Source organism: Dromiciops gliroides, chromosome 1 (genome assembly GCF_019393635.1).
Source record: "Dromiciops gliroides isolate mDroGli1 chromosome 1, mDroGli1.pri, whole genome shotgun sequence".
Classification (NCBI taxonomy): Eukaryota; Metazoa; Chordata; class Mammalia; order Microbiotheria; family Microbiotheriidae; genus Dromiciops; species Dromiciops gliroides.
Genome location: NC_057861.1, coordinates 68989150 through 69015360, shown reverse-complemented (window position 1 = coordinate 69015360; position 26211 = coordinate 68989150). Strand labels below are relative to the sequence as shown.

At 42.1% G+C, this 26211-nt stretch overlaps 1 protein-coding gene across 1 annotated transcript in view; it reads right to left on the bottom strand.

Annotated features, from left to right (window-relative positions):
• Nucleotides 1-7041: 7041 nt before the first annotated feature.
• Nucleotides 7042-26211, bottom strand: part of LOC122754057 (adhesion G protein-coupled receptor E1-like) — a 74586-nt gene continuing 55416 nt past the window's right edge. Inside the window, exons 33-39 of the mRNA XM_044002093.1 lie at nt 25717-25911; nt 24607-24842; nt 22988-23054; nt 20978-21069; nt 11969-12137; nt 11767-11871; nt 7042-8599 (exon numbers count right to left, since the gene is read on the bottom strand). Of these exons, the coding sequence (XP_043858028.1) occupies nt 8594-8599; nt 11767-11871; nt 11969-12137; nt 20978-21069; nt 22988-23054; nt 24607-24842; nt 25717-25911 (870 nt within the window). The 3' untranslated portion in view covers nt 7042-8593. The remainder of the gene's footprint in view (nt 8600-11766; nt 11872-11968; nt 12138-20977; nt 21070-22987; nt 23055-24606; nt 24843-25716; nt 25912-26211) is intronic.

The following is a 26211-nucleotide window of genomic DNA, read 5'->3' as shown; positions in this document are numbered from 1 at the left end:
TAAACTAGTCCAACCATTCTGGAAAGCAATTTGGAACTATGCCCCCTCAAAGCTATTAAACTGTTTATAACCTTTAACCCAGAAATACTGCTAGTAGGTCTACATCACAAAGAGATCAAAAAGCGGGGGGGGAGGACCAATGTATACAAAAATATTTATAGCAGCTCTTTTTGTGGTGGCAAAGAATTGGAAATTAATGGCTCGTCCATCAAATGAGGAATACCTGAACAAGTTGTGGTATATGAATATAATAGAATACTCTTGTGCTGAAATGAGGAAGGGGATGGTTTCAGAGAAAACTGGGAAGACTTGTATAAACTGATGCAAAATGAAATGAGCAGAGCCAGAACAATCTACACAGTAACAGTAATATTTTAAATATCATCAACTGTAAAAGATTTAGGAACTGTGATCAATGCAATGACCCACCACAATTCTAAAGGAGTCAAGATGAAACAGGCTATCAACCTCCACATAGTGAGCTGATAGACTCAGTGTGAAGATTGTAGTATATTTTTTCTCTTTCTTGGTTTTTTGGGGTTTTTTTGAAGAAGGAAAATAGCTAACATGGAAATTTATTTTTGGATAATTATACATATTTGTAATGGGTTTTGTTTTTCTTGCCTTCTTAATGGGTAGAGGAAGGGGAAGTGAAAGGGAGAGAATTTGGAACTGAAAATAAAATCAAACTGATGTTTTAAAATAACATGAATGGAAGGATCAGCAACAACAAAATAATCAATGCTGAGTGCTACAAAAGTATAATGACCAAGACTGACCCCACAGAAGTGCTATGAAAAGAGACCTCCTCTTGTTTCCATCTACTTAAAATTTAGATAGGATTTCACTTTAAAAGTAAGCCATGGTGGGACAGCATGGGGCAGTTAGGTGGCACAGTGTATAAAGCACTGGCCCTGGATTCAGGAGGACCTGAGTTCAAATCCAGCCTCAGACACTTGACACTTAGTAGTTCTGTGACTCTGGGCAAGTCACTTAACCCTCATTACCCCAGAAAGAAAGAAAGAAAGAAAGAAAGAAAGAAAGAAAGAAAGAAAGAAAGAAAGAAAGAAAGAAAGAAAGAAAGAAAGAAAGAAAGAAAGAAAGAAAGAAAGAAAGAAAGATAGATAGATAGATAGATAGATAGATAGATAGATAGATAGATAGATAGATAGATAAGCCATGGTATATTGTTTGTCCCAGGACTATAATCTTCCCTCTCTATGGCACAATGATGGTTCTGGGCTCTCTTAAGGTTGTGCCAACTGCATATGAGCTCTGGAAGGTCCAACCAAGCTGGTCAGGATGTTTCAAGGATGAGTGTATCTGAAGATCATTCCAGCTAAGTGTGGAGAAAATCATCACCAAGTGACCTTCAAGATGGTGATCTGGGTGGGGTTGGGGAGGGGGCTGGCAATTCTCAGTTGCAGAAAGACTACAATCTATGTTGCTGGAGGTACTATTCCCACTGATGCATTCCTGAATGCTTGGATAATAAGTAACGTATAATAGGACATATAACTTTCAAGGGAGAAAGTGATTTGCCTTCCACACATATTTGTGACAGTAGCAACAAAACCAATTACATAAAGAGGCCTCGTTATGAAATGCTACTCAGTAGTCACCTCTCTGGACTTCAGTTTCCTCAACTCTACTCCCACCCCCACCCCCTACCCACTCAGACTCGGGGGTCTCCTTTTACAGCTAGAGAGATTCCTAGGGCTGACCAAATAGGGAAGTGTCTTTGAACTCATTTTCTATGATGTGTTTTTGTGGGAAAGTTCATTTCCTTCTCTTTTTGAAATGTTTTCTCCACTTGTGTGATTATTTGTTATAACCTGCTCTTTTTCCCAGAATAATTGTCGGGGAAGCCAACACTTGAACACAGCTCTTTTTAAACTATTCCACAAGGGAAAAAAAATATTCCCCCCTCATGCCTCTCTAAAGACCTTATCATTTTTGTGTATTATAATGTGCTACTTTGTGGGTACCCATGTGACTCTTGGGATACATTTGGTAGAAGATGTAACAGTATTCTCATCTTTAAAATGTGGAGAATGGGCTAGATGGCTTCAAAGGTCCTGTGACCCTGTGGTTACCCCACCCCTCCTCAGAGCCTCAGGTGCCTACTCTCTAAAATGACTCTTGGATTATTTGCCTCAAAAAAGTGTTGTTTTAGGTAAGATTAACCACTAGATAATAAGAGTGTTATTTTTTTTCTTCCATCTCAGGGAAGTAAATGGTGCAGGAAGGAAGTGTTAGATGAAAGGACTGAGGTATTTTTATGTATATTCATTTGGTTCATTGGATGCCTGAATGACTCTTAGAAGTCATATTCCTGGGAGAATTTGCCTCCCAGAGTGTCAGGCCAGCCTCCCTGGTCTTCTCCAGCCTCCTTCTTCCACAAATCCTTGTTCCACACAATGTATGAGTATCAGCCAAACCTCGGATCTTTGGTGCTCAGGAAGCAAAAAGGGGGATCCTGACTAGAAAGGCAAGCCTCTGGGCAAGGTGGTATTATGGAAAACATACTAGATTTGGAAGCAATGGAAAGCTGACCATTACCAGCCATGTTGCCTTGGGCAAGTCACTTCCCCTACCTTGGATTTCTGTTTCCTCTTCTGTACAATTTAGATGTTGAGATAGATGACCTCTTCCTGCTCCAAATCCTGTGAATTACCTTGTCTGGTCACAACAGAGAACTCAGGTCAGGAGGGTTGTGGGGAGTGAAGGAAGAGGCTGGAGGAAAGATTGGTGGGGAAGATGGACTAACTGAGCTTGATATGGGAGGAGTTCCATGGAACTCCACCAGGTGTCTGGATAGTAGATAGCTTGCTCTGCACTACCCTGAGGCTATTCTGATACAAATCTACTCTCCTTCTCTGTACTTTTAGCATCATCTTGGTCTTTCCTCTCCTTCTCAAGGGACCACATAGAAGCACATGTGTACATATGCATACTCTCTCTCTCTCTCTCTCTCTCTCTCTCTCTCTCTCTCTCTCTCTCTCTCTGTGTTCCTTCCTCAGAAGGGTGTGGAGTCAGTGTCCATGAGTCATTGCTCCACTCCCGTCCTTCCACACAAGAATGACCAAGATTGCCACAGCAGCCCTTCACAAAGAGCTCTTCCCAGAATCTCAGGGCTGGCCGACACAGCAGAAGGCACATGTGACAGCTGAGTCACTGTCAATGTTCTGTGAATGATCTTAGAGAACAGAAATGTACCACAGGAAGAGTGAAGGGAGAAAATGTCTTGTGTAAAAAAGAAAAAGCTTAGAGTTGGTAGCTTAGATTTCTGGGCAAATGCTAGACCATATTGTTAAAAGGGTGGCTAATGAGCATCTAGAGAAGGAAGCAGCAAGCTCCAAGAACTAGCCTAGCTTCATCAAGAACAGGTCATGTCATTCTAACTTTATTTCCTTTTCTGATGGAGTTGTGACACTGGAACAACTAATTACAATAATGTTGTAAATAAAATATTCAGAACTGTTTGCATGACTAAATATATGTAATCATCAATGATGTTGTTTAGTAATATGCAACTCTTTGTGACTCCATTTGGGGTTTTCTTGGCAAAGAGACAAGAGTGTTTTGCCATTTCCTTTTTCAACTCATTATACAGGTGAGGAAACTGAGGTGAACAGGGTGAAGTGACTTGCCCAGGGTCACACAGCTATTAAGTGTCTGAGGCCAGATTTGAACTCATGAAGATGAGTCTTGATTTCAAGTCCAGTGCTCTGTGCACTGCATCATCTATAAACCTTTCTTAGGCTATATCAAGAGATGTAGTGTCCAGAAGGAGGGATATCCCAGTACAACCTGCACTGGTCAGCCTGCAGAAGCCCTGAGTATTCCATTCCATTCCCAGTGTGACAGTTTAAGGACATTTACAAGTAAATGGGTGTCCAGAGAAGGATGACCAGGATGCTGTAGGAGGAGCATAAATAACATGGGGTAGAGGTTGGGGAAGGGGGGTGACAGAGGGGGCGTGGAGAATACAACAGGCATCTTCAAGTGTCTAGAACATTGTCCTAAGGGAGAGGGATTAGACTTGTTTCTCTCCGCCCCAGTGGTGAGAACCAGGAACAATGAGGAGAAATCACAGAATGTCAGATTTAGGGGTAACCCCTGCCCAAGCAAGTAGTTATTTCCTTCTCATTTCCCTGGTATTCACCCAGAACAAGGCACTCCAGAAATGAGAAATGCAAGGCATTTGGAGTGAAAATGCCAGGGACACTGTCCCTAATTGTTACAGTGAGTAGGACTCTTAAAACACAGTTGAGGGGACAGCTAGGTGGCACAAGTGGATAAAGCACCGGCCCTGGATTCAGGAGGACCTGAGTTCAAATCCAGCTTCAGACACTTGACACTTACTAGCTGTGTGACCCTGGGCAAGTCACTTAACCCTCATTTCCTTCCCCCCCCAAAAAAAAAAAAATCCAACAACAAACAAACAAACAAAAAAAAACAGTTGACTTTTTTTTTTTTTGGACACAAGGAAAAGGCCTGCTGGAGAGAAACCTAAGGGATAGGACAGAGAATCCTCCTCTTTTCCCTCCTCTCTGACTTCCCTCCATTTCTTCATCTATAAAATGAGGAGAATAGATTGAAATAGATGGTTACTAAGCTGCCATCCAGGTCTTGATCTATAGCCCTATAATCCCCTTCTCAGCCTCCTGTCCTGCTTGTCTCCATCCCTTTCTCTTAGACAGCTATGGTTAGAGATAGCAGCCTAAGAGTTGCCAAGAAGAAAGGAAGAATTTATTAAGTACCCACCAAATCCCAGGCACTGTGCTAAGTGCTTTACAAATATTTCATTTGATCTTCACAACAACCCTGGGAGGGAGGGAGGTGCTATTATTTAAGATAAGAAAACTGAGTCATATGGGTTAGCCCAGAGTCACACAGCTAGGAAGTGTCTGAGGCCAGATTTGAACACAACTCTTTCTGGCTCTGGGCCCAGCTCTCTGTCCAAGAAGCCACCTAGCTATCTCCAGGATAGCAGCTGCCTATAGGGCAACTTTGCCCAAGAGGCAGCAGGTCCTTCACGTTAGCAGAATGAGCAGGAAACCCTGAGCTTCAGGAGCTGGAGCAGGTGCTGATGAAGCTAACCCTCTCCTTTCTCCTTGAAATTCTGACCTTGAGTGCAGGGCTCAGGACATTGGGAGTGCTTCCTCATAAATTGGGCCTGGCCTGGTTACAAGTGTGGACGACAGGAAGCAAGGAAGGGAGAGCCCAAACCAAGCTGTCCCCTTGGGGAAAATGAAGATTTAAACTCCAAGAGGTCATTGCCATAGGGAATGAAGGTGGCTGAACCTTTCATTATCTGAGTGGCCTATGGGGCCAATTTGGGCTTGATATCAGGAGAAACTTCCAGCCAATTGGAGCTGTCCAGAAGTGGGATGGGCAGCCTGGAGAGCTAGTAGGCTCTCTGTCCCTGGAGGTCTGCATTCAGAAACCATATGGCCTCTTGCAAGGGATGTCATTAAAAGGATTCCTACTCAGGTATGACCCTCAGAAAGCTTACTAATGTAATGGGGGCACTGTTAAATTACCCTAACCTGTGATTAGTGTTATCCCACTTTTATGCAAGAATATAAAATTATGGTCCTCCTATTTTAATGGTGTTATGTTCTTGCTGATCCTCCCTCCCTTATCTATGCTAGGTAGCATGGTGGATAAAGCACTGGGCCTGAAGTCAGGAAGACCTGAGTTCAAATCCAACTTCAGACACTTAATAGCTGTGTGACCTTGGACAACTCACTGAACTATAAAATGGGATAGTAATTGCACCTCCCTCCTAAGGTTGTCCAGAGATCAACTGTGAGGATCAAATGAGATAATATTAGTAAAGCATGTGCCTGAGACATAGAAGGTACTAAATAAAGGTTTGTTCTTTTTTTCTATTTTAACTAATCCTCCTATGGCATAGTCTTCAGTGTTCTCCACCCCAGTCACCCCATTCTGAACATACATCAAGTTTTTGTGTGCTATATTTTTTCTGCACCCCCTCAGCTTTGTGCACTCAAGACAATTGCCCCATTTGCCTCGCCTTTGTTATAGCTCTGACCCAAGGTCCCACCTGACTGTGAGAAGCTTCAGTTCTCTCCCTTCCAACTTGACAGTCCTATGATCTTAGCACACTGCTTGGCAGGAACTCTAATAAAAAGGACCCTTTTATCTTAGCAAATGCAGTCACTGCTTAATGCAGTCCATTCACTGATGCATCACAAGACTGCACACAGGAAGGGAAGCCTGTTGCTCGGACACTTCATTCAGTGCCCATCCCTGAACTATTCTTCCCCTATTAGAAGAAAAGCTGATATCTAGATTAAGTGAACAAAGAGCTGCATTCGAAAGCTTTGTTGTAGCCCAGGCAGACGTGGGAAAGAGTGGAAATGTTCTTTCAAGCTTCCTGGGACATCCTTCCTGACAGCCCTCCCTATTTCAGTATCCTGCTGAGAGATGAGGAGGAGGAAGCTGAAGGCTGATGATAATGGAAGTGTAAGGGATGAGCATTGGCTGGGCTGGGCTGGGCCAGGAACAAGGTGCCCCAGGGAAATGCAAAGCATGGTTATGAGTAAGTACTCTTCCTTTTCCCTCCAGTGAGCTCAGAGAGCTGTACTCAAAGCGTGAACAGAAATTGAATGAGTTCCCACTGAAAGGCGGAGATTCATCTCCATCACCATTACCTTTTTCTCAATTTTTTGGATTCATTCTCAGTGGTAATGAGGTCTCCATCTTTATTCAGTCCATAATTTATTTTTTCACATCCTAAGATTTCTTTTACAAACATTTATTATCTATTATATACAAAGTGAAATTCCATATGTCAAGGATACAAAGGTTAATAGCACAGTGTCTGCTTTCACTTAATTTACACTCTAATAGGAGAAGGAGGGGAAGCTAGGTGGCACAGTGGATAGAACACTGAGCTTAGAATCAAGAGGACTCATCTTCATGAGTTTAAATCTGGCCTCAGACACTTACTAGCTGTGTGACCCTGGGCAAGTCACTTCACCCTGTTTGCCTCAGTTTCCTCATCTGTAAAATGAGAGAGAGAAAGAAATAGCAAACCACTGTAGTATCTCTGCCAAGAAAACCCCAAATAGAGTCACAAAGTATCAGACAAAGTGAAAAATAACTCAACAACAATAACAGGAGAAGGACAGTTGCACAAATTATTGTGAGTAAAGGAGGAAGGTAAAGCCCAGGTGAAATATTATGAGAAATTGGAAGAAGGCGAGGTCTCTTCCAATTGGACACATAAAGGGAAGGCCTTGTGGCCTTGGGCCTTGGAAGGTGGAACTTTAACAGATGATGAAGCAAGTGGAAAGGAGAGTCCATTTGTAGGCTTGAGAATGGTTTGAGCAAAATCCCAGATGGGAAAGGGAAAGATTAGAATAGGAGAATGATTCCGTTTGGCTGGAACATAGAGTGCTTGAAAGGGAAGTCATGTGGGCAAGCAGAGAAAAGCCTCTGGGTTTTCTTGACTGTTTTTGAGAATGAAGGAAAATTTGTCTTGGGGGAGAGTAGAATCACTGCTGTTACTCCAAATAAACTTTCCAAAGGGAAAAGTAATGGAAAGATGTGGTTCTATTCATCACTAATCTAGGACTCATGGGGTCAAGAGCTAGAAAGGACCTTAGAGATCATGAGCATAATTCTCTCATTTTACAACTGAGGCCCATAAAGGTTAGATGACCTGCCCAAGGTCACTTATCATACAATAACAGGATTTAGAGATAGAAGAGATCTTGGGAAACTTATCATTGAGGCCTCATCATTGAATCCAATTCCCTCTTTCCACTTAGAGGAAATAGGACTCACCCGAGATCATACAAGCAACAAGTGGCATTTGTTCATTTGTAGGAATTTATTCCAAGAAAACTGGGAAGACTCATATAAAATGATGCAGGGTGAAGAGAATGGAACCTGGAGAACAATTTATACTATAACAAAAACATTGTAAAAAATAAGAATTTTGAAAGAGTAAAGCTCTCTCATTAATACACAAAGATCAAACATGATTCCAGAGGGCCAGTGATGAAGCATGCTACCTCCTGATAAGAGGCAATGGATTAAATATGTAGGATTAGACTCACATCTTTGGACAAGGCTGATGTGAGAATTTGTTTTGCTTAACTATCATATTTACTCCAAGGTTTTTATTGTTTTTATTTTTTATTTTTCAGTTGGGAGAGGGAATGGAATGAAAGGGAAAAAATAAATGCTTGATAACTGGATGGGAGAAGATAGTTTGCAAAAAATAATTAAGAAATAGAAATAATATTTGTTAACAAAAATGACCAAACTCAGGAAATATGGACTTTGTTCCCCCTGAGGAAGAAGGACTAACTATCCCTGTAGCCTTGGATTCTTGGAGCAGAAGCCTGATCACTCCAAAGTGGACAAAGGGGATCACGATGGGAGACAGGTGCTTCAGTTGTCTTCCATGCACCTGACAACTGTGTCAGGTGATTATCCTGCTGTGTTACCATGTTAAGCTTTAGATAGTTTACAAAAGAATCCCAGTGAATTTGTCTTTGCTGACACTTTCCTTGTTATTCCATGGTGTCTTCAGAAGCTAAAATAGACTTCAGCCCTGTGAGAGAAAAAGAGTAATTTACCAGATTATAGAGAGAAGTGCAAATATCATGCCCCCTCAACCCTCCAGGAAGCTTCAGTTTCTATCCCTTTCATCTTCAAATGTGCTACTTCAACTGGGAGGGCCCAAGACTCATTCAGTGAGTTCCAACCCAACTAGACTTCTTACTTACCCTAATCAGCTCTAGTATTTTTCTGCCTCTACTTCTTTACTCAGCCCAGTCTCCCATAATTTTCTCCCACCATCTCTGCCTGTCAATGAGCTACTGGTTCTTCTAGGTCAAGTGCAAATACCAACTCCTCCAGGAAATCTTCACTCATACCCCCAACCAAAAATGTTTATTCCTTCATCTAAGCTCTCAGTATTTTCTTTTTTTTTTTTTAAGTGAGGCAATTGGGGTTAAGTGACTTGCCCAGGGTCACACAGCTAGTAAGTATTAAGTGTCTGAGGCTGGATTTGAACTCAGGTCCTCCTGACTCCAGGGCCGGTGTTCTATCCATTGCGCCACCTAGCTGCCCTCAGTATTTTCTACTAATGCTCCAGCCCACAGTAGAATTCTCCTCTGGATTGTATTTATTCATATTCAAAATTGTAAGTTCCTGGAGGATTGTTATACCATGTCCTGTTTAATTTTGCTCAAATACACAAATAGATCTGTGATCTCATTGATTTGGAAGTTCCCTCCAATGAGGCAGATTGCAACCCATCCCTACCTACCTATCCAATGTAACTCTTGAACTTGCTAAAGGCCTTTATTGTATTGTCTGTCCTAGATGTACATACTGTTGGACAAACTCTATAGGGTGTCCAATAATATGAATATTGAAATCTGGGTAGTAGACCTTCTTCATCTACTTAGTCTCTTCTGTGTGGATGAACAGACTGAACTCCTTTGGGTAATACTCAGTCTCTGGGGGAAGCTAGGTGGTGCAATGGATAAAGCACTGGCCCTGGATTCAGGAGGACTTGAGCTCAAATCCAGTCTCGGACACTTGACACTTACTAGCTTTGTGACCCTGGGCAAGTCACTTAACCCTCATTGCCCCGCAAAAACAAACAAACAAACAAAAAACCTAGAAGTTCAGTTTGGCAGAAATTTAGAATAAGAAAAGAAAAAAAGGAAGACAGATCTGAGTAGTTAGATTATACTTCAGTAGACCCACGATCTCATCAGGGAGGGTGTTCTTTCTAATGAGGCAGACCCCAACTCATTCATACTGGACGTCCTTAGTGATTCTTGTCCATATCCTCCTATAAATCATGGGATCATAGACCTACACCTGGAAGAGGCATCAGAGTCCACTGATTTTACAGATGAAGAAATTGAGACTCAGGATGTCGAGGGACTTGCCCAGTGTCTTCCAGGAAAGTATGCATCAGTTTACTTAATATAATGTGAATTTTCTTCTAATTCTTTTGACATTTCTTGATAGCAATGGAACACATGGTCTGGTCATCAGTTTATCTCTTTCTCACACTACATTACTGATCTACCTGTTTTTTCTGGTCATGTGTTTCTGATAACATCCTTTACAATACTTCTACACAATCAAGTTATAGAAATGCTTCACCCCATCTTTGAATCCCCATCAGTACTTAACATATCATCCCCATATGCACATAGTGTTCAATTCACATTTTTGAATGAATGAAGGTCTTAGTAAGCATGTGTTGAATGAGTGAATGACTGATGAACAGAGCTCTTTGCCTACTGAATTCCTACCTATTCTCCAAAACCCAAATCATATGCCAGATCCTATAGGAAGTCTTTCCTGAACCCCCAACAGTAAAGTCCTTCTTCCTCTGAACTAAAATAGAACTTTGTCCTATAACTGACTGATGGACTTATCATGTTATTTTTTACTAGAATTGGTTTTGTTTATATATCTATCAGACTATAAGTTCCATGAGAGTGAAACACACTAGTTAATTAGTAAATATTTTTTGCATGGTCAAATGAATAGACTTTTGTTGTTCAGTTATTTTTCAATCATGTCTGATGCTTCATAACCCCATTTGGGATTTTCTTGGCAGAGATAGTGGAGTGGTTTGCCATTTCCTTCTCTAGCGAATTTTACAGATGAGGAAACTGAGGCAAACAAGGGTAAGTGATTCACCCAAGCTCACACAGCTACTAAGTGTCTGAGGCCAGATTTGAACTCATGAAGATGAGTCTTTCTGGTTCCAAGTGCCATCTAGCTGCCCTGAATAGGACTTAGCAAAGAATAAATGAATGAATAAGCCACAGAGTTTAGTAAGCAATATTGAATGAATTAATAAATTAACAATAAGGCTCAGGATTACTTGTTGGATGAATGAATGAGCAGATTTATTATAGGGCTCAGTAAATATTTGTGGACATTGACACCTGATCTGTATATCTATTTTATCTCCCTATTAGGGTATAAGCTCATATAGGGCAAGAACCGCATTATTTGCCATCTTTAGATCCTCAGGGTCATCACATTCATTCCTTTCCTGCTGTGCTTCTTTCTGCCTTTACAGACTTTAATGCTCCCTCCTGCTTAAGTACCTTCATCTTCCTCTTCTCCCACTCTCCGGCTCCCTCCTCTTACTCATTAGCTCCCTTCTGCATGTTATTTTCCTCCTTTATAATATAAGCTCCTTGAAGACAGGGAATGTCTTCATTCTTTTTTCTTTTTTTTCATAATTGAAATCCCTGGTCTTTATTTGTATTTCTACAATGGAGTTAATGAGCTGTAATTGTTTCATGTCCAAAAATTAATCTTTCTGAGACTCAGTTTCCTCATGAGTAATATGATTCTATTAGTAATTTCTAGCACTTAGCATAGTGCCAGGCACATAAGTGCTTAAGAAAAGTGTGCTATGAAAGGCAGCTGGGTGGCACAATGGATAAAGCACCAGCCCTGGATTCAGGAGAACCTGAGTTCAAATCTTGACACCTGACACTTAGTAGCTGTGTGACCCTGGGCAAGTCACTTAACCTTCATTGCCCCACCAAAAAAAACAAAAAACAAAAAAACCCTCATTGCCCCACAAAAAAAAAGAAAGAAAAGTGTGCTGCTTGCCAACTTTTGGAAGCTCTTTCCTCTATGGTAACCCTTCTACCTAGGCACATAATCTTATGAGGTAGATCCTTTTCCTACCCCAGACCAACACTAGAAGCATGAGGGACCCCTTACCGTTTTGGAATTGGCCAGCATTGAGGATAATAAGATCCCTGAAGTCTCAGAAGTAGTGCTGGATTTGACCTTCCCTACGAAACATCTTTTATACTCTTCTCTCACCTGGAGGTTGAAAAACAAGGTTATTTATTTCTGAGCTTCAGCTGCCTTCATGAAGGGAAGGCCACATGGAAAAGGAAATGGTAACTGTGGCTTTTACCTGTCGACTGAGGACACAATGGATGATGAAAATGAAGGTTCCTTGCAGACTATTGATAATGGTAAATAAGTAAGCCATGATACTCGCTATGGGACCAATCTGAAAAATTCCCAGAATCCAGGAGCATCCCAGGATGAAGAGCTGAGCAAAAGCTTTAAATGTCAGTATCCTGTGGCGAGAAGATTGGAAAATGGAATCATTCCCCTAATTCCCTTGTGAAGAATTAATTGTGATTTGAGGTTTCTGTGATCCCATCTTTACCTAAAATTAGAAAACCCGTGTGCCCTGACCTTGCTCTGGCATGTACTCGTGTGCCTGCATGGGCCTGGCCAAATTATAATGAGGGCAGCCCCACCATGACTGGAAGCCGGGTGAGGGCAGTCAGGTGACCTCTGGCATCTTGAAGCTGAAGGGGGGCTGGCAGTTTTAGAGCAGCTTATTAATTCTGTCAATCAGGGCTGCCAGCCAATTAGCTTGGGACTGTGTGTCTGTCTGCCCTGTTTCCTGGAAGCCCCGGGGATTGCTGGTAAGGAGAAGGGAGGAAATTCGCCATTCTGGCTTTGGAGCTGGAAAGAGATGGGACGCAGCCGTATATTCTGCTGAGTCCCAGGCAGTGGTGTGATTCAGGTCATATTATTTTCCTTCCCCATTCCTTTTTTTTTTCCTTTCCCTTAATTCTACTAATCTTACTTGTGTTTTTAAGTTTGTTCTTGTTAATAAACCCTATTCTGTTTTTGAAAGAGGCTGTTAATCTCCTTCCTTGCCCCAATATTGTGGCGAGCCACCTAACAAACACTTCCCAATTAAAATTTGGCCCCTACACCCTTGAAGAAATGTACCTAAGGGTACATCTAATCAGGGCTTTTGTACAGGGTACCAAATATAGAGAGTGCTTAACTAGAGCATTCTGTTAGTACTTGCAGTCCTTCCAAAGTATAGAAAGATGAGAGCTTAGCACCTAGTTATCCAGAATAGTTTGAATAAGAAGCTATAAGATGACAGGTTGAGGTGAGCTCCTCCTCCATCCTTCCCTATAACATCCCAACAAATGCCATGATAACAGTGCTGCTATCTCTTCACAACAGTGTCAAAGAGTCTGGATCCTTCCATGGGGAGGTGCTCCACCAACCCCCAAAATCTGCTTTGCTCTAGGCACAATTTATAGTATTTGCCCTAGGCTCAAAAATTCCTAGTTATTACTCTGCTTCTCTGTTTTTGTTCTCACCATCCTCCCAATCATTCAGGCTTGAAACCATTTCTGTAACCCTCAGCCTTAGAGGCTCTCTGGTATAGTTGATAAAGTGTTGGACTTGGAAACAAGAAAACTTGGGTTTGGGGCAGCTAGGTAGTGCAGTGGATAAAGCACCCGTCCTGGATTCAGGAGGGACTGAGTTCAAATCTGGCATCAGACACTTGACACTTACTAGCTATGTGACCCTGGGCAAGTCACTTAACTGTCATTGTCCCACAAAATAAATAAACAAACAAACAAATAGATAAATGGATAAATGAATAAACAAATAAATAATTTTTTTTAAATAAAAGAAAACTTGGGTTCATATTACCATTCAGGCCCTCACTAGCTGTGTGGACCGAGGCAAGTTATTTCCCCTCTTTGAGTTTCAGTTTCCTCATCTGTAAAATGAGGAAGTTGGGCTAGGTGGCTTCTATGGTGTCTCTTAGGTCTAAATCTATGATCCTGTTAGCTCAATACATCTGACCCCATCTCACTGAGCCACCATGGTAGTGCAGGCCCCATCACCTTTCATTTGGACTTTTATAACAGTCTCATAACTGGCCTTACTGCCTCCATCTTTCACTGCCCCTGAGCAATCCTTCTTGCGTCTATCTCAGAACTCTTCTGGGAATATCACTCTTTAAATCAGAAATATTCCATGCTTCCCTATTGCCTTATATGAAACTTGAAGTATTCTCTATTCCCAGTCACACTGGATTCATTTCTTATTTGTAGGAGGATAGGGTCATGGATTTGGAGTAGAAATCTAATCCAACCCCCTCATTGATAGATAAAGGAACTAAGGCTTCAGAGACTTTAAATGATTTACCTGGGGTCACACCTAAGTCCTGAAGCAGGATTTTAATCTAGGTCTTTCTGATTCCTACATCTAGCTCTCTAACTTTCCACCATGCCCTGTTCTGTCCCCATCTCTGTGCTTTTTCTCATGACATTGCTCATACCCAGCCTAGAATGGACCAAATGAGATAATATTTATAAAATATTTAGCACAGTGGCTGACACATAATAAGTGCTTAATAAATGCTTGTCTCCCTCCTTTCTTTCTTTAGTTCTTTCCTCATTCCCTCCCTTCCTTCCTTCTTCCTTCTTTCCTTTCTTTCTTTCTTCCTTCCTTTCTTTCCTTTCTTCTTCCCTTGCCTCCTTCCTTCTTCCTTTCCTTTTTTCTTTCTTTAGTTCTTTTTCATTCTTTCCTTCCTTCCTTTCTTCCTCTATTCCTTCCTCTCTCCCCTCCTCACTAACAGCACCAGTCTCCATGAGTTAAAAGGCATAGTGGAAGTACTGCCCCAACCATGATGCCTTCCTTTACCCTCCTAGTCCAAAATAGTTCCTCCTTCCTCAGACTCCTCATGACCTTTAACATGTAGATTTCCTTGGCAAGTCTTCCACTTTCCCTTCTATCATATTATTTCTGTGCATGTCCCATTCAGCTGTTGGACCTGGCCATCTCATCCTTCAACTGCCCCCAACCAGATCAGACCTCTGGAGGCCATGATCTTGGGGAGTTCATCTTCTCAACTTTGGCTTCAAAGGAAAGTGTGGGAGAGAAGAACCACTGTACTGAACTCATTGTTGTATGTTTGTGAAATGTGGACAGTCTACCAGGACACTGAATCACTTTTGAATTGTCTTAGAAAGAGTCTGAAGTTTACCTGGCAAGATAAGGTACCAGATACTAAGGTCCTTTCTCCACGTGAATTGCCAAGCATTCAGGCTCTACTGTAGAGAGCACAACTCCAATGGGCTGGCCACATCATTCAAATGTCAAACCTACACCTGCCTAAAAGATTATTTTACTGAGAACTAACACAAGGTAGGTGTTCACATGGAAGTCAGAAGAAGTGGTACAAGGACACTTTCGAGGTCTCTCTGAAGAACTTTGAAATCAATTGTGAGACATGGAAGACACTGACACAGGACTACCAGCACAGTGTGCCCACATCAAAGAAGGCACTGAGCTTTATGAGCAAAGCAGAATCTCAATAGCACAAAGGAAATGTAAAATACACAAATTTAGATCCATTTCCTTTTGAAATGTTCATATGGACTATTTGTGCCCACCCTGTGGTGGAGCCTTCCAAGCTCCTACTGGTCCAATCAGACACAGTCAGACAAACTGTACCTTCACCCCAACAAAGTAATGTCATTTTGTTCCTCTTCAAACATGAAAGACAACAACCACCAGCACTGTGTGCTGGTCACTGGAAGCAGTGGAAAGGGTACATCTTATTCAAAAGAGAGTAGATAAGTATGTAGCAGGCAAGTTCCACTCCTTTTCAGTCCCCATAGTTGTGAACAAAGGAACAAGCCCACTTAAGTGGGGTGTGGTCAGTATATGAACTTTTTCAGAGAGATTAGGGTAAGAAAGATATGAGTTAACTGGGAGCAGTCATTTGCTTGAGGGACTCTAATAGCAGACTTTTCCTTTTGAGAAATCCCAACAGACTTTGTTCAAGGACTAGAAGGTCAGAGATATAGGAAGAAGACTTAAATGAGATGAGGATTTTAAGAACCCAGACCTACAACCTGGTGCTACTCTGCTTAAACAAGCTATATCAGTCTCAGGAAAGACTCCTTCCTGCAGTATATCAATGGAGAGTCTAACTTTGGACACTATAAATGTGTAGGAGAAGAAATTCATTTGGAAGCAGCTGAGAACTGGACTTCTGGGGTTCAGTAAAGAAAAGGAAAGATGAATTTCATCTTCAAAAATATTGGAACAGGGTGGGTCCAGAGAGCTAATGTATGTCTATGTATGGTCTGTATCTTTTTTATATGCTGACTAATGCCTCTATTTATATTACTTTAAATTTAATTGAGTTAAATATTTATTACAATATAGCCTTGAGTCACAGGAGAAATGGTGAAACATGAACCAGGGAAAGAAAAAAAAGGAAGAAATTTCCTAATAGGATGGGGGCTAAGCCAAAACTTGATTGATTCACACACACACACACACACACACACACACACACACACACACACACACACTCTAGATCAAAGAAATAAGTATTGCTATCCATATAATTACAGAGCTAAGGGGAAAGAGGCATTTGACTCTCTGAGAGCCAAAGATAGCTTGGCAGCTTCTCCCAGAATACCATTTTATGGTTAGATGGTGTGCATAGAAGATAATGGTGAGCTTTTGATGGATGTCAACTTGTCCTTACTAATTAATAGTGTCAGGTCAGTGAACAGGAATGAATAAAGAAGAATTAGGTGAATCAGCTCCCATGGATTTAATTATCATTTCTACGTTGATGATTCTCAAATCTACCTAGTTTGTCCTAACCTCTCTGCTGACCTCTAGTCTCCCATCTCCAGATGCCCATTAGACATCTTAAATTCAAAATATCCAAAGTTGAATCCTTTATCTTTTACACCAAACCTTCTCCCCCATGTCCAAAGTTCCCTGTCACTATGAAAGATACTACCATCCTCCCAGTCTCCCAGGCTCACAACCTAGGTGTCTTCTTAACTCCTCACTATCTGTCAACCCATCCCTACGTATCCAATCCATTGCCAAGGCCTATTCATTTCACCTTTGCAACATCTTTCAGATATGCCTTCTTCTCTCCCCTAATATTGCCACCACCCTGTTGCAGACCCTCATCACCTCATGCTTAGACTATTGCAATAGCCTGCAGGTTGGTCTGCCTACCCCAGATCTCTCCCCACTCCAGTTCCATTCAGCCCAAAGTAATTTTCCTTAAAGTATAGGTCTGAATATGTCACACACCTCCAGAGGCAGCTAGGTGGCACAGTGGACGAAGCAGCAGCCCTGCATTCAGGAGGACCTAAGTTTGGATCTGACCTCAGACACTTGACATTTACTAGCTGTGTGACCCTGGGCAAGTCACTTAACCTTCATTGACCCGCAAAAAAAACCCCAAAACCAAAAAACATATTCCCTACTCAGTAACTCCAGTGGCTCCCTATAATCTCCAGGATCAAATAAAAAATCCTCTTGGGCATTTTGAAGCCCTTCATATCCTAGCACTTCCCCTTCCCGTCTCCTTACACCTTATGCCCCACTATGTTTATCAGTCCAATGACAGCAGCTCCCTTGCTATTCCACAAACAAGATACTCTGTGTCTCAGCTTTAGGTACTTTCTCTGGTTGTCCCACATGCCTGGAATACTCTCTCTCCCCATCTCTGCCTTCTGGCTTCCCTGGATTCCTTCAAATCCTAGCCAAAATTCATTCTTCTGCAGAAAGCCTTTCACAGCTTTTCTTAATTCTAGTACCTTCTTGCTATTAATCATTTCCTAAATGTTCTGTATATTTGCTTTGCATGTTGTCTCCCTCATTAGAGTGTAAACTTCTTGAGGGCAGGGACTGTCTTTTACCTCTTTTTGTATCCCCAGCACTTAGCACTTAGAATTTAAGTGTAGGCACTTAATAAATATTGATTAGTTGATCCTGTAGATGGGCTTGTTTGTACATGTTTGATGTCTCCATTAGATTTTGGGCTCTTTGTGGATTTGGACTGTCTTTTACCTCTTTTCATATCTCCAGAACTTAGCACAGTGCCTGGCACAAAGTAGGTGTTTAATAAATGTTTACTGACTATTGAACATGAGGAACAATCTGACCTAGAATTTGAGAGAGCAGATTTCAAAGGGTTTAAAGAAATATCAGGTAGGGCTTTATAGTCTAAATTTCTATAATGCAATTCTGATGAAGATGAACAAGAGGCTATCAAGAATGAAATTCTGAAGATGCAAGTAGAAAAAATTGCACTGAGGGGGGAAAAGGTAATAGCCTAAAGACACTGGTGAGGTTGCACAGCAAACTAACACCAGTTGAGATTCCAAAAATATTTGTGAATGATTAAAGAAAGGTCAGGTAACGTATACATCAGGCATCCTAAAGCTCAGAATGCTGACACTGGTAGAGAATAATAAGGACAGGGGGCAGCTAGGTGGCACAGTGGATAAAGCACTGGCCCTGGATTCAGGAGGACCTGAGTTCAAATCCAGCCTCAGACACTTGACACTAGCTGTGTGACCTTGGGCAAGTCACTTAATCCCCATTGCCCCACAAAATAATAATAATAATAATAATAATACCAGACCAAAAGAGAGAGAGAGAGAGAATAATAAGGACAACCAAAAAGGGGAGGTTTAAAAAAAATCTATGTTGTAGGGGCAGCTAGGTGACAAAATGGATAGAGCATCAGCCCTGGATTCAGGAGGACCTGAGTTCAAATCTGGCATCAGACACTTGACACTCACTAGCTGTGTGACTCAGGGCAAGTCACTTAACTCCAATTGTCTCACCAAAACAAACAAACAAAAATCTATGTTGTAGACAAGATTAAGGTCAAAGAAGGGTGAGAATTATGTAGAGCTCAGGGTAGATGGGACTGTAATACTGGACAACAGGAGGCGATGCTGCTCTCTGGCAGGAAAAAAGCCAAAGAGTGGGATCACCTGTGGGATGACAGACAGACACAGAGACTGAGCCAGGCAGAGACTTTACAGTGATAGGGCATGTTTTGGTATGACAGCTTGGAGTAAACAAAAGGAAATTATTGTTTCAGTTTTATCATTTCCAACAGCAGAGAGAGAAATGTGTTTCCAGACCTTTCTAGTTAAATGAGTCAGCAGTTTTGGTTGGAGAAGGCTGTGATGATGTAGGACAATGAGAAGTAGGACCTTGGCCACTTCCCTTTATATTGGTGGTGGTTGTTTTTATCCCCTCCTATAATCAGTTTGAAAAGAAAATCAATTTTCCAAAGGGAAGGAAACAGAGGAGTAGCTATAGAGAATATGAGACCTGAGGAGAAGAGATGAAGAAATGATTGGGAAGGGGTAAGTCACACAAGGCCAGGGACAGTGAGAGGCAATTGGGAGTGCCCTACCAGCCCAGCAGAGCACCACCCCATCCCATCACTGCCCAATACAGCTTTCAGCAAAACATTGACCAAGTCCCTCATGCTATCCTTACCAACAAGATGGAAAAGTGTGGACTGCATAATAGTGTAGTTCAACATTAGGTAGATTTGGAATTGTTTGAATGATGGAACCCAAAGAAAATCCACTTATGGATCAATTTCAGCCTGAAGGTCTCAGGGTAGAGCATCCAAGGAATCCATCCTTGGACCTGTGCTATTCAAACCTTATTATCAATTATTCAAATGAAGAAAGAGATGGCATGTTTATCAAGTGGCAGATGATCCAAAGCTGGGAGGGATAGCTAATATGTTGGATGATGGATGGGACAACTAAGTGGATAGTGCCTGGAATCAGGAAGACTCATGTTCCTGAGTTCAAATCCAGCCTCAGACACTTCCTTGCTGCATGACCCTAGGCAAGTCACTTAACCCTGTTTGCCTCAGTTTTGTAAAATGAGCTGGAGAAGGAAATAGCAAACCACTCCAGTATCTTTATCAAGAAAACCCCAAATGGGGTCACAAAGAGTCAGACATGACTGAAAAAAATGACTAAACAACAACAATAAGAGATAGGATCTAAGAAGATCACAATAGGCTAGAACATTGAAGCTTTACCTAAGATTCAATAAGAAGGAATGCAAAGTTCTAAGCTTTGGTTCAAAAAGTCATCTTCCCAAGTATAATATGGGAAGAAAGAACACTCAGAAGAGTGGAGCTGGGTTCTTTTCCCCTATTATTTTGCAAAAGTTGATACATCTAAATGTATTGTAGCACGGCTGAGTGTTAGAGGGACTAAGGCCAGTAACAGATTTACGTATATGTCAAGCTTATGGTTGTGTTCAAAGAGCTCAGCTGACAGGATGCATCTGCTTTTGCACCAATATTTAGCATCAATTGGGGGAGAAGAGGCTGTCTCAACCACAGAATGACCACAAAGTGAGCAAGAGGAATCTCCAACCACAAGCTACTAAATGCCACAGAAATGTCTCTGGGGCCAACTCAGTGGGGCAGATTTGCTCCAACTAGCAACCAGGCTGCCCTCCCTCAAAGAAATTAGTGGATGGTCCCTATGTTCAGAGAAAGGAGCAATAGCTAAAAACATGGGCTAATAACTGGGACAAAGGAAGCATTGTAAAGGGGTTTGGAAAAAGAAGAAAAGTGGTCAACAGTGCCTCACCAGACCCCTGTTTATTGAAGTGTTTAGTATAACATTGCACAGCCTGCTCCCCTCGGCTGTACCCACCCAGAAGAAATTAAACTCTGCTCCTGGGGCCCCTGAGCTCCAATAGATGAACTATTCCCTTCTCCTGCCTAGAACCAGGCTAGCAAGGCACTTTCTGGTCATTTCCAAAGGATGCTGCCTGCACCCTGATCATCTTCATCCCTCTCTCACTAGAATTCAAGTCTCTGTGCCTCATACTATTCTAGGTTTTGAGAGTTTGGCTTTCGCCTTATCTAGCCTGGAAATTGGCCAGCATGTCACTTCTCAGACATTTCCAATTCATGTTGCCACACGTACATTTTCCCCTCTGCCCTATTTTCGACTTCCTCTTCATTATTGTCTTTCTCCATTAAAATGTGAGATCTTTAAAGGAAGGAACTGTCTCAATGACTTATATTTGTATCTCCAGTGCCTAGCATAGTGCCCCAATCATCTATGGAAGATAATAGAGAGAGGCAACTAATAGTTCTAGGTGAGTTCTAGGGTGAACAGTGGACTGACTCTTGGTCTGGGTTCTATGCAGGTCTTCTGTGGCATCAGGAAGGGAACCCTCTCTCCCTAGCCCTCATTCCAGTGGCTTCCCCCACCTCAATTGGAAGCACAGGGTCTGCTGGGCCTCTAACTAAACCCACCTGTTGTCTTTAAGGGTGGATACTTCTGCATTGACAGTAGACAACTTCTTTCTCAGGATACAAAGGGTGCACACCAGGAGGACTGAATTAATCTGCAAGAAGATCAGAAAAAGATGGATTTGGGACTGAGTCTCAGATAAGGGGGGCGGGGAGGGCTGGAGATCCCCTGTTTCCCCCTTGGCCTCTCTCATTGTAGACTGACACCTAGAATAGACTTTGGAGCTACTCTAGTCCAAGGGTTCTTGACCTGGAATCTGTGAATCTTGTCTTTTTAAATATTTTGATAACTATATTTCAATATAATTGATTTCCTCTGTAATCTTGCACATTTGATTTCATGCATTTAAAAGCATTATCCTAAGAGGGAGTTCAGAGGCTTCATCGAATTGCTAAAGGGGACCATGTCATAAAAAGCCCAACCTCCTTTATTTTACATATGAGGAAACAGAGCCCCCCCACACACTAAAAAAAGTGATTCAGTCAGGTTCCATCAGGTGCCAGAGCAGGAGTTGAACCGAAATTCTCTAATTCCACATCCAATCTCTTTCTACTATACCATTCTGGGAATGACCTCGGCTCTTTTGTGGACTGGTTTCTTTTTTAAAAACCAGCCCTCCACCAACAACTTCATACCCATCCTCCTGTGAGTTTCAGACCTGGTCCTTTTTTTTCAGTAGCAATATTCTGTTACTCACACTCACCTTCCCAATTCACCAGGAGATTTAGGTCCATAATGAAACACAAGCCTCCAATAAATTAATAATAATAAAAGTACATTTCCATTGCAATTAAAGTTAACAGATCACTTCTTCCACAACAGCCCTACAAAGTGTATAACATGTCTTACTCTCCTCATTTTACAAATGAGGAAACTTCCCATGGTCATACAACTAGTGAGTAGTAGAACTCAATGGATCCCAATACATTGCCAAAAGAACTAGCTAAAAGAACCATGTTATCAATTTCATTCTAAGGTCCACCTCTCTCCAGGATGTTCAGAAGGAAAATTAAAAACAAATATTTAAAAAAAACAAGTTGTTGTTTGTTGTTGTTTTTTAAAGCAACATCCCTTCACCTTTGTTGCTTCCCTAGCTGCCCATCCAGTGGAATGCTTTCCTTACCCACAGAATTTTCTGGTCCCCACCCACCTCCCATCTAAACCTGCTTTCAGGTAAAAATCAGATCACCTCATTTACAAAATCTGAGAATTAGAAGGTTCCTTCAAAATCCAATTAGTCCAATTTATAGCTGAACACAAATTGCTCTACAACATACCTGATGTGTCCAAACTTATTTTGAAAACCCCCTAGTAAGGAGAAAACCTAGTGTATCCCAAGGCAGCCCATTCATTCCACTTTGGGATAATTCTAATTTTTAAGATTTTTTTCTCTTATGTCAGGCATAAATCTTCCAGCTTCTCCCCAATTCTATCCTCTGGTTCCAACTAGAGTAAGTCTGTTCCCTTTTCCATATGATTCCCCTTCAAATACTTGAAGATAATTTTCATGTCCCCTTCAAATCCTTTAAAGAATGAATTTCTAGCCAGTCATAGTGGCCAGTACCCATAATTCCTGCCACCCAGGGATGCTGAGATAGGCAGATATATTGAGCTAAGGAGCTCAGAAGAGGACCTTGGGAATGAGGAAGGGGAATAAACCAACCAACGTTAGAAAACAGAGCAGGTCAGAACCCCCCACACCAATCAGAGTGGGGACTGATCCATCAGAAGCCCTTGTACTTTCAACTTGGATGAGATAAGGAGACCTAGTCTTAAAAAGTAAAGTAAAAATAATTTCTAATCATATAATAACAGGTAGAAGATGGAAGACACACATCTTGGGACCCCTAGAATCATGTCATTTGGCCAGCTGCCCTTTCCCCTGATGCATAAGGCTAACCCAACCAAGTCCAGAGCCCAGTGAACTCCCAACCCTTTCATGATGAAATGGAGCACACGCCTTGGGCTGAACTCCTCCTGCCCCCTTCTGCTTCAACAAGTGACTCACATACCATTATTATTGTGCAAACAGGTCCCAGGAAACTCCAGATGAACCAAGTATCCGTATTCAGCCAGCAGCTTTGAAATGACAAAGGAAAAATCAGTGTTTATAACTGGGGGGTCGGTCTTGGGGTTGGGGTTGGGGCTGAGGCTGGGGTGGGTGGGCTGGGGTTGGGAATGTGTATGTGTGTGTGTGTGTGTGTGAAACAATACTGCCCCACCTGGCCCCGCTTTTCAAGTAACAGCTGCATTTCTTGAATAACTATTGCTCTGGAAAAGCAAATAGTCTCATGAGATGTCACAGCTGTAAAGTTCCTTAGAACACGGAACACAGAACATGGGATGTTACAGCTGAAAGGGCCTTGAGAATATAGAATGTCAGGGCTGGAAGGGTTCTTTGAACAGAGAATTTTAGAAGTGGAAAAGAGCTTAGATCTGAGGTTCTTAACGTGTGTGTGTGTGTGTGTGTGTGTGTGTGTGTGTGTGAGAGAGAGAGAGAGAGAGAGAGAGAGAGAGAGACTGAGGAAGCCTACAGATCCCTTTTCAAAATGTCTTTAAAAATATATAAAATAAATTACATAGCATCACAAAGGAATCTAATGACATTAAAATATATTTATAAATTTAAAAAAGAAAACAAGTTCACAGGTCCCAGGTTAAAAACTCCTGGCAAACTAAAAAAAAAAATATATATATATATATATAAAGGGCAGCTAGGTGGCTCAGTGGATAGAGTCAGGAGTACCTGAGTTCAAATCCGACCTCAGACACTTAACACTTACTAGCTGTGTGACTTTGGGCAAAGTCACTTAACCCCAATTGCCGCACCAAAACAAACAAACAAACAAACAAAAAACTCCTGGCAAAGGTGAAAGGGCCCTTATAACACAAGATGTTAGTACTAGAAGGGTCTTCAGAATGCAGAACAGAAATGTTAGAACGAAAAAAAAAATCTCTAAAATCACAGAAACTCAGAGTTGTAGAGGATCTCAGAATGCATCTAGTTCAATCCAGGGTTGAGCAAAAACTCCATCTCTAATTTGCCTGACAAGAATTTATCTAAGCCCCCTGACTAAAGCCTTCTGGTGAGAGAAATAGCCCATCCCACCCAGGGTCAGCTCTAATTGTTTGGATTTTTTCTATATCTTTAGTCTAAACCTTTCTTTCTGCAATTTCCTCTCTCCCTCACTCCTGGTTCTGCCCCTTGGGGCAAGCAGAACACATCTAATCCCTCTTTTATACAACAACCCTTCAAATATAATGTCTTCTACAAAATCCTCTCCTATTCAAGGCTAAATATCCCCCAGGTCCCCAAGCAATACTATCAGAACTGGAGGGGACCTTAAAACTTGGAAAATCAGAGCCGGAAGGAGCTTTAGAACATGGAATGTCAGAGATGGGAGGAACTTTAGAACAGAAGTGGAATGGATGTACATATAATATAGTCTATCAGAGCTTAGCTATAAGCTAGTTCAACCCTAAACATTGAGGAGGAGCCTGTGACCCAGAGAGGATTGTCTTAAGGTCACAAGGAGAGAAAGGCAAAAGAGACCAGATTGGAACCTCAGAATTCTGACTCCCTGGTCCAAGGTTCTTTTCCCTCCAACATACCACCCTTCCTCACACTCACCGGTTATGCATCCCGTAGCCTTCCCACTGACTTCCTGCGGCCACAGCCACAATCAGCCCTGGAAGACCATAGCCAAAGGCGCAGAGATACACTGTCTTGATATTGCGGGAGCTAAAGTAGTTCACAACCTTGAGGTTCCTGACCATCAGAAATAGCATCATGGCCTCCACCAGCATCCAGGCAAAGCAGGCCAGGAAGAGGTAGTGCAGCAGTCCAGCAATGACTGCACACACGGTCTGCAAAGAAAGGAGATCATGTCATCCTCCCCAGTGAGCATCATACGAAGGGCAGGGAGAAGGAGGGAGCTCCCATGTGGCCTCTGCATGCAGGGTGCCCTTCTTTGACTCCACTAGGTCATGGTAGAAAGTGCCTAGCCAAATAAACCAGTGATCCTGAGGACAAAGTGCTTCCACTGGCCAGAGAGCTGGCAAAGACATGTAGGTTTGATATATGTGAGTTGGGTCAGAAGTAGGGTCCCTCTGACACAGGCGAGACTCCCAAGAAAATGTGGAGACACTCAGAAGGTGTTGTCACAGGTTGCCCCCTAAAAGGTTAGCCTTTTGACCTAGGATCATGGTATCATAGAGTCTTGGATCTAGATGGGTCAGAGGATTCAGAGTTAAAAGAGACATCAGTAATCATTGAGTCTGGAACCCTTGTTTTACAAATGAGGAAACTAAGGCACATAGAGGTTAGGTAACTTGTCTAAAGTCACAAAACCAGTAAATGTCTAAGGTAAGATTTGAATCTGGTTCCTCTGACTACAAGTCCAGTGTTCTCTCCACAAACCATGATGCCTCTCTATCTTTACCTGTGATCTTAAGATATCAAGAATGGAAAACATATGGGGGGAGCTAGGTGGTGCAGTGGATAAAACACCGGCCCTGGATTCAGGAGGACCTGAGTTCAAATCCGATCTTAGACACTTGACACTTACTAGCTGTGTGACCTGGGCAAGTCACTTAACCCTCATTGCCCTGCAAAAAAAAAGAATGGAAAACATAATAGGAAATGGGTAGTTGGAGAGTATATCGTGAGAATGGGGAGCAGGGAGGAAGCCAATCAAAAGGACTATGATGAGGCCATGTAGCATAGAATGGGAAGTCATACCTTGTTCTCTGTCTTGTCCACTCCTACTAAGAAGAGGAGCTTAGCCAGGAAGAGGCAGACACACAGGTGCAGGTGGAGAGTGGTGTTGCAATTCTGGATGGAGCGGCACAGCAGGAAGGTGGCAATAGCCAAGGCAAGACACAGGAGTGAAAGAATCATCCCCACGTGGCTTATCAAAAACAAGGCAAAATCCATCTGAAAGGAAGGCAGCCCACACGGATCAACTGCTGAGCACCCACTTTATAGGCACCTCCTAGAAAGGGACTTTCAGGGTTCATGGTCCACCATCTCCCCAACCCCAAGAAAGTGTCCTCCTGTGCCATGCTAAATAGCTGAGACTCTGGTTTGTTTAAGGATTCTAAATTGGTGGGGTTTTAATTTTTTTCAAAATTGAAAGTCTGATTTCCCCCCTTTATTACCCCAGGCAGTCAATATCCCTTTTCTCACACCATTCCCCTCTCATCTCTACCCCCTCCAAATCCCACCCATCCTTCA